This window comes from Acomys minous (assembly GCF_964271855.1).
Source record: "Acomys minous genome assembly, chromosome: 8".
In the NCBI taxonomy this organism is placed as follows: Eukaryota; Metazoa; Chordata; class Mammalia; order Rodentia; family Muridae; genus Acomys; species Acomys minous.
The window spans coordinates 46,926,853-46,939,544 of record NC_140489.1 but is presented as its reverse complement, the minus strand read 5'-3'; the positions used below and the strand labels follow the sequence as shown (position 1 = coordinate 46,939,544).

At 50.0% G+C, this 12,692-nt stretch overlaps 1 protein-coding gene across 5 annotated transcripts in view; it reads right to left on the bottom strand.

Annotated features, from left to right (window-relative positions):
• The window catches only part of NIN (ninein), a 108,336-nt gene extending 97,165 nt beyond the window's left edge, over positions 1-11,171 (bottom strand). For 4 of the 5 annotated variants that reach the window (XM_084791351.1, XM_084791355.1, XM_084791353.1 and 1 more), the window contains exons 1-3: positions 11,000-11,171; positions 10,574-10,620; positions 360-563 (exon numbers count right to left, since the gene is read on the bottom strand). In XM_084791351.1, coding sequence (XP_084647477.1) covers positions 360-542 — 183 coding nt within the window. In that variant the 5' untranslated portion in view covers positions 543-563; positions 10,574-10,620; positions 11,000-11,171. The remainder of the gene's footprint in view (positions 1-359; positions 564-10,573; positions 10,621-10,999) is intronic. The other variant, XM_084791352.1, reaches the window with a different exon arrangement.
• Positions 11,172-12,692: the final 1,521 nt, after the last annotated feature.

The window sequence follows — 12,692 nt, the reverse complement described above, 5'->3', positions numbered from 1 at the left end:
TTCCTGTAAGGGGCAGCTCTCTTCCTGCCTTTTCCTTCTTTGTCATGGAAATCTCGCTCCACCCTTTTCTGTCTCAATGATGAATGAAGATTCAATGAAGTGACCCACAAAGAACAAGGGAAAACATCTGGGAAGCAGCCCACTTCTCTTGTTGCCTGTAACGCTCAGTGTACAACTTAATTCCAAGCACAGCCTAAATTTATCATGCCCTTATCATGGGAGCAAACCATTCGCCCCCAGGGTTAACGGCTAGGTTGCAAGAGACAAGTTGCAACACACCTGTGGCTTGCCATCACCCCTGTGCCCTGACAGAAACTGTTCCCCACTTCCCACAAGCTCTGCTCTTCTCCACATCTTACCCTGCCCAAGAGGTTGTCCTGAAGCAACGTCTGCTGTAGCACTGGGGCCACCTCCTCCAAGCTCAGGACGTGACAGAGGTCAGTCAGCTCCTCTTGACCCAGAGACCCAGTTCCCAGGGTGTCAAAACTGTCAAACAGCTCCTTGAGTCGGGCCTCATGCTGGTCTTGCTCCACCTCATCCATCCCATAGCCCACAGCGCTCACCTGTGTGGGACAGAGAGGAAGACAGGTTAGGGCAGGTCACTTCTGGATGAAACATGCATCTCCCCCAACCCCAAGCAGAGACTTGGAACAGTCACTCTGCAGCAAGGCCCTGCCAGGCCAGTGGTACTCCTACACACATCAGCACCAGGGCACAACTACAATGCTACAACGGAAGTAACATTATTAACAGGAAGGGTTTAGGTAGGCAATTTCCCCTCCTGATGTTTCCAGGCGTAAATGGCCTGTCTGTCAGACTCAGACCTGAGACTGCTTCTCTCCTATCAACCCTGAGGACTCAGGAAAGTGAAAGGCTCTTCTGCCAGCCAGCCAGGTTGGGCGAGAGAATTGCTAGACCACTGTCACTACAGGGTCAGAGCTGCCAGGCAAGTCAGCAACGTCCAGACACCCTGTCCCCATGCTGGGCTGTGAGGTGTGGCCACACTGATTACTTCAGCCTAGGTGTTCCGCATCACAGCTACAACAAGGGGCTTTGGCTCAGCCACCTCCCAATTTACAGAGGCCCAGATGCCTTTTACTCAATTAGCCTTGCTGGTGCAATTACATGCAGTGTGACAGACAGTATTCCCTGAGGATCTCTGGAGTCCCAGGGTGTCCTAGTTGGTGCTGAGTTGCCTAGAGAAAGGGCAAAACACCACAGCCTTTCCTGAGGAGCCACTGGCTATGTTCGGAGAGTTGATTAGCATCTCTGAACTCCACCATCTCCAGCAATGCATGCTTCATTCCTGTCACCCATGACTGATTCCCACCCCCACCCCCAAAATCCAGTCTCAGGCTTTCACCCTCCCTAGGAGCACTAAAAACCTGAAGTCAGCAAAAAGATTCCGAGCCATCTTTTGCTAAAAATAAAGCCACACCACTCCAGGTATTTTACTTCAAGAATAAGATGTTCATAGGCCAGGCAGTGGTGGCACACACCTTTAATCCCAAACCTTGGGAGACAGAAGCTAGGCCTCTGAGTTTGAGGCCAGCTGATCAATTAGAGCAAGTTCCAGGACAGCCAGGGCTATACAGAGAAACCCTATTTCAATAAGTCGGGACACCCCCCCCCTTCTTTCTCCTTGTATACAATAATCAATTTTTAGTGTGCTGGATCCAGCCCAAATGCTGTAAACTCGGAAGAAACTTCATGATGCAAGTAAAGAGTGCCAAACATATCACATACCCTTGGGACGGTGACCTCAGCTGTTTGCAATCAGTCTTTCAGCCAAGCCCTTGACTACAAAACTCAGCACCTTGCACCAGGGTGCGGGAGATGTAGCTCAGTGGTACATCATGTATGCTGAGCATGTGCATGGCCCTGGGTTCAAGGCCCAAGAGCCCTGACAATAAAAGCAGCACCTTTAAACTAAACAAAGCCGAGTCAGAATTCAAAGAATGCAGAAATCGTGTAAGTTAAGCTGCCACACACAGCTAGGAGCCAAGGCTATGGACCTTTTGAAATAATTCATTGCTGTTCTAGGCTGCTTGCTTGCTTTCCATAGAAAATTGTCCAGAATATGCCAAGCCTGGACAAACAGCCGGGCCTAGAGGCACACACCTTTAATTCTAGCACTTGTGAGGCAGAGGCAGGAAGACCTCTGTGAGTTCCAGGCCAGAGTGAATTTTCAAAACAAACAAACAAACAAACACGGTGAACCTGGTGGTGCACACCTGTGATCCCAGCACTTGGGGAGGCAGAGGCAGGTGGAACTCTGTGAGTTCGAGGCCAACCTGGCCTACAAAGTGAGTCCAGGCCAGCCAAAGCTACACAGAGAAACCCTGTCTTGAAAAACCAAAACCAACCAACCAACCAAAAAAAGACAAGGCCATGACCTCCAAAACCAAGGGACCTCAGGAGATGAGCTGGAAGGATGCTGCAACACAACCCAGTGTTTAGGGCCCTCATAAAAGCACCCAGGCATCATGTGAGCCCAGGTTTCCAGGCCAGGGAAGGTGTCTTCCATCAGCAGCTAACCACTGAGGTGCTGCTACAGGCTCTGGCTGCCTTCCCAGGGTTGATCTGTTGGGTTAGCTGATCAGTATGTAAATGTTTTCAAAATATGTTGGGAGTGCTACATAAACATCAAAGCTTCAGAAAAGAAACACCAAGGTGTTAACCCAAGCCACACAAAGAAGAATCTCAGACAAGGCCAAGCTTGGCTAATGAGATTCATCTAGAGTGGGCCAGTTAATTGTCAACTAAGATCTGCAGGGAACCCCCATGGGCTCTGGGGTTTTCACAGCTGTGAGGCTCCTTCTTTAAGTCCTCTGGGTTGTAATCTGACCAATTTCAGAAAAGCCAGACAATTCTACTTTTCTTTGATATCTATATATGGGTTTATAAACTTAAAAGTGAAAGAACCCTAACATTTTCCCTTCAAACTCTATTTTCTGTGTAGAAACATTAGCTAATGTTTCTCAACCTGTGGGCTGTGACCCCTTTGGAGGGGGTGGGGTCAAACAATGCTTTCAAAGGGGTGGCATACCAGATATCCTGCACATCAAATATTTACATTACAATCCATAACAGTAGCAAAATTACGCATGAAGTAGCAATGAAAATAATTCTATGTGGGGCTGGAGATATGGCTCAGAGGTTGAGAGCACTATCTGTTCTTCCAAAGGTCCTGAGTTCAATTCCCAGCAATCACATGGTGGCTCACAACCATCTATAATGATATCTGGTGTCCTCTTCTGGTACAAAAAACCACTGTATACATAATAAATAAATAAATAAATCTTAAAAAAAAAAAAAGAAAATGATTTTATGGTGGGGCAGGAGTCACCAAACATGAGGAACTATATTGAAAGATTGCAGCGTTAGGAAGGTTGAGAACCACTTGTCTAAGTCAATTATGAGAAGATCTGTCCCTATTGCTGGTTTGAGTCTGGTTAGCTACCATATCTGATTTAGGGAAGCTGTTGGATTTTCACTAGATCAAACTTCTTTCATTTGAAAGTAGGATTTTTCCCCTTGTCCCAGGTTCCATAGATACAGCAAGCTTAGGAGAATGTTCTTTTGACTGAAGGCAGGGGTTGGGATGGGAGGTGAGGGTTGCATGAGAGTGAGAAGTGAAGGGTGCATGGGGGTGGGAGGTGATGGGTTGCATGAGGGTGGGGGAAGGTGTGGGGTGTGTGAGGGGGAGGTGCGGGGTGCATGAAGGTGGGGAGGAGGTGAGGGGTGCATGAGAGTGGGGGCGAGGTGAGGGGTGCATGAGGGTGGGGGGAGGTGAGGGGTGCATGAGGGGGAGGGGGAGGTGAAGGGTGCATGGGGGTTGGGTAGGAGGTGAGGGTTGCATGAGAATGGGAGGTGATGGGTTGCATGAGGGTGGGGAGGAAGTGAGGGGTGTGTGAGGGGAAGGTGTGGGGTGCATGAAGCAGGGAGGTGAAGGTTGCATGAGGGTGGGGGGGAGGTGAGGGGTGCATGAGGGTGGGGGGAGGTGAGGGGTGCATGAGGGTGGGGGGGAGGTGAGGGGTGCATGAGGGTGGGGTGATATGGGAGAAGGGAGCACTCTACCCCAGTGGAGCAAGTGTTCCAATTGCCACATCCAGGCGATCTTACACATGGTGACAAGCTGTCAGTTGTCATCTGGCACCAAGTGCATTTTTACTGGTTGATACAATTCTCCAAATGTTGATCTGTAATTTCCTGTGCAAGAAAGTTTTCCCCTCCTCACTTGCCTGAAACGCAAGGGTGAGGGCCACCGTTTCTACTTCATTATGGTCTTTGCATTTCCAGCAAAGAGTGCAGTCCGTGGCCAAATCATCATAGACAGACAGTTCCTGCACTGACGCCTTCCACATACACAGCTCTCCTTTTCAAGGGCATTCTCAGGGTGAGGTGTAACCAAGAAGAAATAGATCACCCGACAATGACTACCGAACTACAGTGGAGTCACCAAGAGTGCCATGCAGTGCGTCTGACGTCACCAACGTAGTCACAGACTGCAGCTGCATTCTCAGCTGAAAGACAAAACTTTGGAGGAGATTCTGTGCTGAAACCCTTGTCAAGTCCCCTTGTTTGGACAATAAGAATCACAACAGCCATCTGGAAGGGTTGTCCTAGAACTAAGTAGGGCAAGCTAGCGGAAGTGGCCAGGCGCAGAGAAACAGGCCCAAGAGAAGCAACTGAAAGATCAGGCAAGAAAACATCTGAGGCCTGGAAAGGAAGCAGGAGCTTAGGAGAGTAAGTTATGTCAATCAGCAGAAGTCAGCCTGCCCACAGTGGACGGGAGCCTACCATAGACGCTGGCCTGCTCATAGTGGACGGGAGCCTACCATAGACGCTGGCCTGCCCACAGTGGACGGGAGCCTACCATAGACGCCGGCCTGCCCACAGTGGACGGGAGCCTACCATAGAAGCCGGCCTGCCCACAGTGGACGGGAGCCTACCATAGACGCCGGCCTACCCACAGTGGACGGGAGCCTACCATAGACGCCAGCCTGCCCACAGTGGACGGGAGCCTACCATAGACGCCAGCCTGCCCACAGTGGACGGGAGCCTACCATAGACGCCGGCCTGCCCACAGTGGACGGGAGCCTACCATAGACGCCGGCCTGCCCACAGTGGACGGGAGCCTACCATAGACGCCGGCCTGCCCACAGTGGACGGGAGCCTAACGTAGAAGCCAGCCTGCCCACAGTGGACGGGAGCCTACCATAGACGCCGGCCTGCCCACAGTGGATGGGAGCCTACCATAGATGTCCTCTGAAAGATTCCACCCAGCCGAGGATTGAAGCAGACGCTGAGACTCACACCTAGGGGGCCTGCAGAGACTGATGCACTAACCAAGGACCGTGCATGGAGAGAACCTAGATCCCCTGCTCAGATGTGGTCTGAGATGGCAGCTCAGTCTCCTTGTGGGTCCCCTAAAATGGGAAGCAGGGGCTGTCTCTGACATGGATTCTGTTGCCTGCTCGCTCGTTGATCACTTCCCTCTGCCAGCGCGGCTTTGCCAGGCCACAGAGGAAGAGGATGCAGACAGTCTTGATGAGACTTGATAGGCTGAGGACAGATGGTTGGGGAGGAGGGCTCCCCCCTTTCTGAGGATAGGGCAGGAGGGTTTGGGGAGGAGATGGAGAGAGGGTAGGACTGGGAGAAGATGAGGGAGGGGGCTACAATCACAATGTAAAGTGGATAAATTTTATAAAATTTTAAAAGAAAAGACATCAAAAGGATTTAATGGGGGGGGGGAAGAATGAGCAATTGATGCCACCTGCATACACATCACTATAGTAAGTGATGATGAAAACAAATAATGCTTGACTTCCTGAACCTAAAAGGCAGATTATTGGCAAATTTAATGTCAGATAACTGCAAAAAGGCTGAGGCTCAGCAGGGAATTCAGTAGGCACCATTATGTTCTTCCCAGCATTTATTATGAGCCCAGCCAAGTACTTTATGTAGACCATCCCATTCATATAGCTTCTTCCTCCTAATTCACGGGCATAGGTAGCATCACTTCCCCATTTCAAGTGTAGAAACTGGGGGTTAGGCAAATGAAGCAACCTACTGAAGGCCACAGCACTGCCGTGGAGGAGGGGCTAAGATTCCAGTATCGCCTCTCAATCTTATACGTGCACAGGATGACACAGTGATGGACCCACTGAAACGGCACCCTTGGCAACTCATGTTCCCCTTTCTGTGCCGACCAGCTGGACAGGGCTGAGGAGACCTCGGACAGTCTCAGGTCACACACTGTTCCAAAGTGGAATGCGGACCGGGGAGCCCACAGTTACTTTGGTCCATTGATCGAATGAGTACAGCCTGTCAGTCTCTAGGATTACGCAGATACAATAGGCACGTTCTCTCTGTTCCTAAAGCAGCACTGTATTTGAGGCTGAAAAGAAATATGTTTTTATATAAGATGGCCATGAAGAGCCCAGACCTTCAGCAAGGGATACAGCTCAGGACATGATTCCACGTCTTTCCCCCAAAGGAACACTGAATGTCTAATCTGGGAAGCCAGTGCTTTCCAGAGTCAAAGCCCAGCAGGACACCCATCAGTAGCAGGAAACTTACACTGCTGAATCACAGTAGTAAATCCTCCTGGAAGTTGCAAAGAGCAATTCTAGTTTAATGATGTCAGCCACAACCTCTGGGAAACCTCACCAATGACCTTCCCAATCAGCTAGCCAGAGCCTTTATGACTCCTTTGGAATAAAAAGGCTGGTGTGTGCAATATATTGGCATTCTAACTAGGGACAGTTAAACAAGAGGCAGATGCGTAGACTGAGCAATCAAAACATTTACTACCCAATAACTGTCCATAATGACAATTACTCGGAGCATCTTCCTCCCAAAGAACCCAAAACAAGGCTGTCACCAGGCCACAGATGGACAGAAGACAACCACCACAGATCCATGCGGCTTGCTACTTGGTCAGCATCCCCAGCTGATAAAAACACAATGCCAACTAGGACTACAAATGAAAGAGGTGGAGGTGGGGTTGGAGTAATGAAGTGTTACCCAGAAGGGCATTGTGAAGTGCATGGGTGAACTTCCCCACCCCAGGTTATATAGAAAGGAGCTTGTAAGACTGGAACCCCATCCAACATGGCTGTCTGTTCTGGACTGGAGGGACTGAAAAGGGGACAAAGTCTGGCTAGTACAAACCAAATAATAAATAAGCACAATGCCAGAGCCCCTAGCCCAGGCCTTTTTTTTTCCCTTCCAGATGGCCCAGCAGCTGAACAGCTCTCCGGAATGTCTGTGTGCCCCGCTAGGCTCAGCCTCTTCCCTTTAGAGTATCATAATAGATGCTTTCGGACCTGTGTTCAGACACAGCTGTTGGGGGTCCACAGCCCAGGCAGTAGCCACCAAGTGACTAATTTCATTACTTTGGGGCTGTGGTGATGAACACAGACAATCCCTGCCTGCTAAGGCTTTTCATCTATGCCTTTATTAGACTCTAATAAAGCCCATGATCAAATTAAAGTGTTTCTTTTTCTTCCCTCTTTTCCGCAAACAGTTTTACCAGCTGCAAAATTTTCTAGGCTTTATCTTGTACTAATTTTAGTATAAAAAGGAAATAATGAGAGTGAACGTAAGTGCAGTAGCACAAGCTCCAGAGTAAGCACTGGCCCCATTTTTACCTAAAACATGTCTACAAAGTACTGCTTGCTGCTCAGGCGCAAACTCCCTACTCAAACAGTGCCTCCTCCAAGCTGAAAACCAAAAGCAATGCAGCATCACCAAGAACAGAACTGAGATGGGAAAAAAAAAAAAAAGTAACATGAACTCCTACAGGCCCCGAACAGGGAAAATTCACATTCAAATGAGTTTGAAAGAAATCTTGCTTTGCTAACCATACCCTAAAATTTAATTGTGCCAAGGGCATCCTGCTATATGTATTCTCAACCTAAAGAAGCTTTCCTATTTTACTGCCCTGAAGGTTTATGTGAAGCCAGGCTTTTGTTACACCTAATAGCAGGTGGATTACCTAATCAGTTAAGGAAAAAACAGCTTTGTACAACAGAAATCCAGTAACCTATATTCAATTACTAAAGCAAAACTACAGCAGCCACAAAAACAAAACAACAACAACAAAACAGAAAAATAGTTTTGTGTTTGTTACTTTTTTTTTTCTAAAGAGAAAAAAGAAGCCTGAAACAACTTTCACTTTTCGAGCTGTATTCACATAAACTAATTTCAGACGGCTGAAGTTATGAGCTCCCTAGGGCATCAGTCGAGAAGGTCTGTTCTCACATCTACAAATGATGTTTCCCCAACTGTGCTGCAGTATTAGGATACTGACGCTTTGAGCACTTTGCTTTTAGAGGGAGTATCTAATTTTGTACACAAATTGCAGTAAAGAATCGAGCTAATTTCTAATGAAGTTTTCATTTGCATAATTCCATAATGTTTTAAATTATCTTATTTGTAAATATAATCAGATAAATATATCTTTCTGTGAGGTTCAGTGAGCCCGCCCCACAAGTCTCTGGCCAACAGATGCAAGATCAATAGCCAGAACTCAAACTGCATTATTTATTGGCTTACAAATGAGTTGGCGTCTATAAAAGTAAACCTTCTGAAAGGCTCTGGCTGTCTGAATCCCTCTAAAAATGTCCTGGTGTAACTGCCAAGTCTCTATCAGGGTAAGACTTATAAAATGTATTTTCATTATCAACACGAAATGGAAGCATCAAGACTGGTGAAACATTAGTTTAGGAAGTCATTTACAGTGACATTTAAAACTATTTATTTGAATGACATTTGACTCATGATAAGAACACTGTCTATTAAATTAAGATTGGCTGTTCAGAATACAGTGGTGCCCTATTCTTGTCCTATGAGTTAACATCTTTTGATATGAAGGACCATTATATATCTAAAATGAAAAAGGAATAAGAAAAAAAGAACACGTGACATTCTGAGCAAGCACCTATTAAAACTACTACACAATGACATTTCAACAAGAGGACCACATAAAGAGTGGCTTCCTCTTCTTTGCCCCAGCATATGTGTGTTGGCAATACCTTTACTTATGGCAATCTATTTGCTTTCTCAACACTGCAGTTCAGAATGCATCCCTACAAACCATCAGAGAGCTCTGAAAATAAACAGGTTGCCAATACTACCTGCCCAGAGTGGTCCCATCATCTCCCTATGAACACCAAGCACACATAGCTGAAGAGGCCGCACCAGCTCCTTTTTCAGACAGCCTGTAATCTTACTAACAGTCTATAGTTCACAGTCTGTCTCTGTCTGTCTGTCTGTCTGTCTGTCTGTCTGTCTGTCTGTCTCTCTCTCTCTCTCTCTCTCCTCCCTCCCTCCCTCCCTCCCTCCGCCCCTCTCTTTCCTTCACTTTGTAGACCAGGGTGACCTCGAACTCAGAGATCCGCCTGCCTCTGCCTCCCAAGGACTGGGATTAAGGTGCACAACCACACCCAGTACAGCTACATTCAATTCCACAACAAGACACACCAATGTTCCAGGTCAGCCTCATGCTCAGTATTGGAGAAGACCCTAGAAAAAGCTGCTCTGATGCCCCCAAAGTATTTCCTTGTGGTTTGTTAAGCCTCGGGAAGCACGCAAATAGATAAATTTATGCCGCCATGATGTATCTGAGAGAACCCAACTGAGAAATAGTTCGTGGTCCCAAGATCCTAGCTCGGGCGCTATGATGAGATTAATTGGGATGAGCACGCTAAAAGCTGCCGCCGTGGCGGCCCCATAGACACCCATACAATCTGTTGTAATTTAGCTGCATGGAAAGCTTCCTGTGGACTTTGTCAATGCCTGGCGAGGGTCTATTCAAGTTAAGAGACGATGAGACTGTCTCATAATAACGAAGTTGTCTGGAAACAAGATGTGTGGCAGAGCTCCCCTTTCATTTGCGCCTTCACCTGGTCTGGCCCGGCTGAGGCTGGCATCGTCACCCCTCCCAACCTCTCTCAGTTTCACAGAGCTTTAAGCAGAGGCTGATTTCTATCAGTGTTGTCTTTTTTAGGGGACGTGGGGGTGGCGCTGCAGTTCAGACCTGAATCTTGGATACTTCCCCGCAACCTACACCCACTCCTCACTTCATGCCACATTCCTCTTCTCTGGAGTTCTCGGCTTTCAGAGCAACTGTCAAAATGCATTGTCCCCCTTTCCTGCTATCTGCACCCAAAGTCTCGACCTGTATGGATCCCGCGCACCTTCTAAAAACTCCACTTTTAGGACTCCAAACAGCTCTGCGCTCCCAAGAGGCTCATGCCGACACCCAAGGGCTCCCCACGCAGGCTTCCCCTTCAGCTTCTGGATCTCGGGGCTGCCTGGGTGGCCTCGACCCACAAAACAAGAACCCTTTCTGCTCGCTCCGGGTCCGCCCGCTGCTGGAGCTAGACACAGTAGCAGCTTTCAGCTCAGGGAGCCGCAGGTCTGTAAAGCGGAGGTGTGGCGGGAGGGCGGACTAGCCCAGGTCCCTAGCAACCCGAGCGGCGTCCCTGCTCCACCTGCCCACCCGCTGGGTCTTGGGACTCCTACGCCAAACCCCTGGTCCGGCCCCACCGGCCTCACCTACCTTCTGTCAGCCTCTGGGGAGCGCCCGCGCCGGCCGCCTCCGAAGCTCTGCAAGGAAAAGGCGCTTTGTTAGGACCCCGCGAGCACCGCTACACCGAGCAGCTCGCGCCGCCGATCCGGGCACGCGTCCTTCCTGAGGACGCGACTAGGGACCCGCGCGGGCGTCATTTCCATATGTAAGGGGCGAGCGCTCACAAAAGCGCGCCGGCGCAACCCCCGCCCCCGCTGTCGTCGCGGCCCCTCCCCCTCGCCTCTACCCGCCGGCGACCGAGCCCCTCCCGGTCCGCCACCGCGTGCTTGACCGGGATCTGTGGATCTGCTCCACCCGGGGCGCACGGGGTCCCCAGCAGACGGCTGCCAATGCGCCGAGGCCTCCGCGCTCTCCCAGGCCGCGCAATCCCCGGGGCGCCCCCAGCTTGTCGCTCACCGCGTTCCGGGGCTCAGGCACCCGGCGCCACCGCACAAACCATGACCGCGGGTCTCTCGAGCTTGGCCGGGCTGCACGGCACGGCCGCGCCCAGCGCGCTTGCTCCCCGCTCAGCCGCCGCCACCGGGAGATCGGGCCGCGGGGGAGGAAGAGCCCAGCCGCGCAGGGAGGAGTCAAGGGGACGCCGGCCAGGGCGCGGCTCCTCCTCCCGCCGCTGCCGAGGGAGGAGCGGGTAGTGGCTGAGAGCCTGCAGTGCGAGCCCCCGCCTGGGAGATTTGAACTTAGACGCCCTGGCTCCGCGTGCGGGTCTTGCACCCCGAGGTCACCTCGGCGCACCAGCTGGCACTGCCGTCACTCGGCCCTTTGCCCACCACCTCTTTTTCCTCTCAAAGGCATTTGCTAGCACCTGGCGCTTAGCACAGGGTCCACAGGATTTCTGGATAGTGAAGACCCAGTCGGGTGAACCTTAAGTGAAGGTTTCGGTACCTCCGTCACCTGAAGACGACCGTGGATTTCCTAGCCCCAGGAAGCCCTTTGAAGGTCACGGGAAAGGGTCCTGGCGAGACCTCGGAACATTCTACCACTATTAGGAACATCAGTAGCTGCCCCTTGTACAGCCTTCAGAGAGTGTAGTCAACCCTCTGTCATAGCATTGCAGAACGGAAAGCCATTGGAATTGATGGCTCTTGGGTCGTCAAGGTTGTTGCGTGGGTGGTCCCCGTCTCCACCACCCCCACCCTCACCCCCGCCCCGCCGCTTCCTCTCTTGCCTGCTCCACACGTCACCCTCAAAAAAGTACTAACTTCATCTCAGCATTCTCCCCCATGCCAACGCTTCCTAATACCCGGTAGTCAAACAGGGTTGCAAATCCCAGCTGGAGGTGGAGGGAGCTATAGGCCTGAGGCGACGTCTTTGTAGGCTATACCAGCGGCCCTTGTGGAAGGAAGGGTGTACCTAAGTTATCACACCCACCGAGTTATTTCCACAAGTATGCTGGACAGAGCCCCCTGGCCTCTGAGAGTTCTAGGAGACAGAAAGGAAACTGGCAAGTTCAGGCTTCTCCTGGAAACAACAGATGTGACTTCACCCTGAGGAGGTAGACACCATACCCTTTCAAAAGCAGGAAGCTGGAAGTCCCGGAAGCCAGAGCTTCACACAAGACAGCCCTTCTACAGACTAGGATTCAGAAGAGCATCTCATGTGTGGCAAAACTGCCTAGAACATGATGCTCCAAAGCAGAACCTGTGGAAACGGTGAGGTTTTACTAACACACACACTCCCACCCCATCCCCCACCCCCGCTGACTAAGGCTTGATTGAGTCCTTATTTTCTGATTGTTTCGTGCTACAGTTCTGGAGAGTGTCAAAAACTGATTAAAGCGTTTAGAGGCTCCCTCTATATTGTTTCTTACAATTTACAAGAATCTACGGTTATCTCAAAATTTAGGAAATTTAGAAACACATAACAAAGCCAGTTATCTAAAAAAAAATCCAAACCTTTCTCCAATACGTAGCATCTGGGAGAGTAAGAAAGGGCCATTTTCTGCTCCTATCCCCTTTTAGCACGCAGAAACTTACAAACTGTAAGCACAGCTACTCAGTTGTACAACACCATTCATCAGCCCACTACAAGACACTCAGAAATGTCGTGAGCAAGAGAATAACGTTTGCTGCACACTCAATTAGCCAACAGC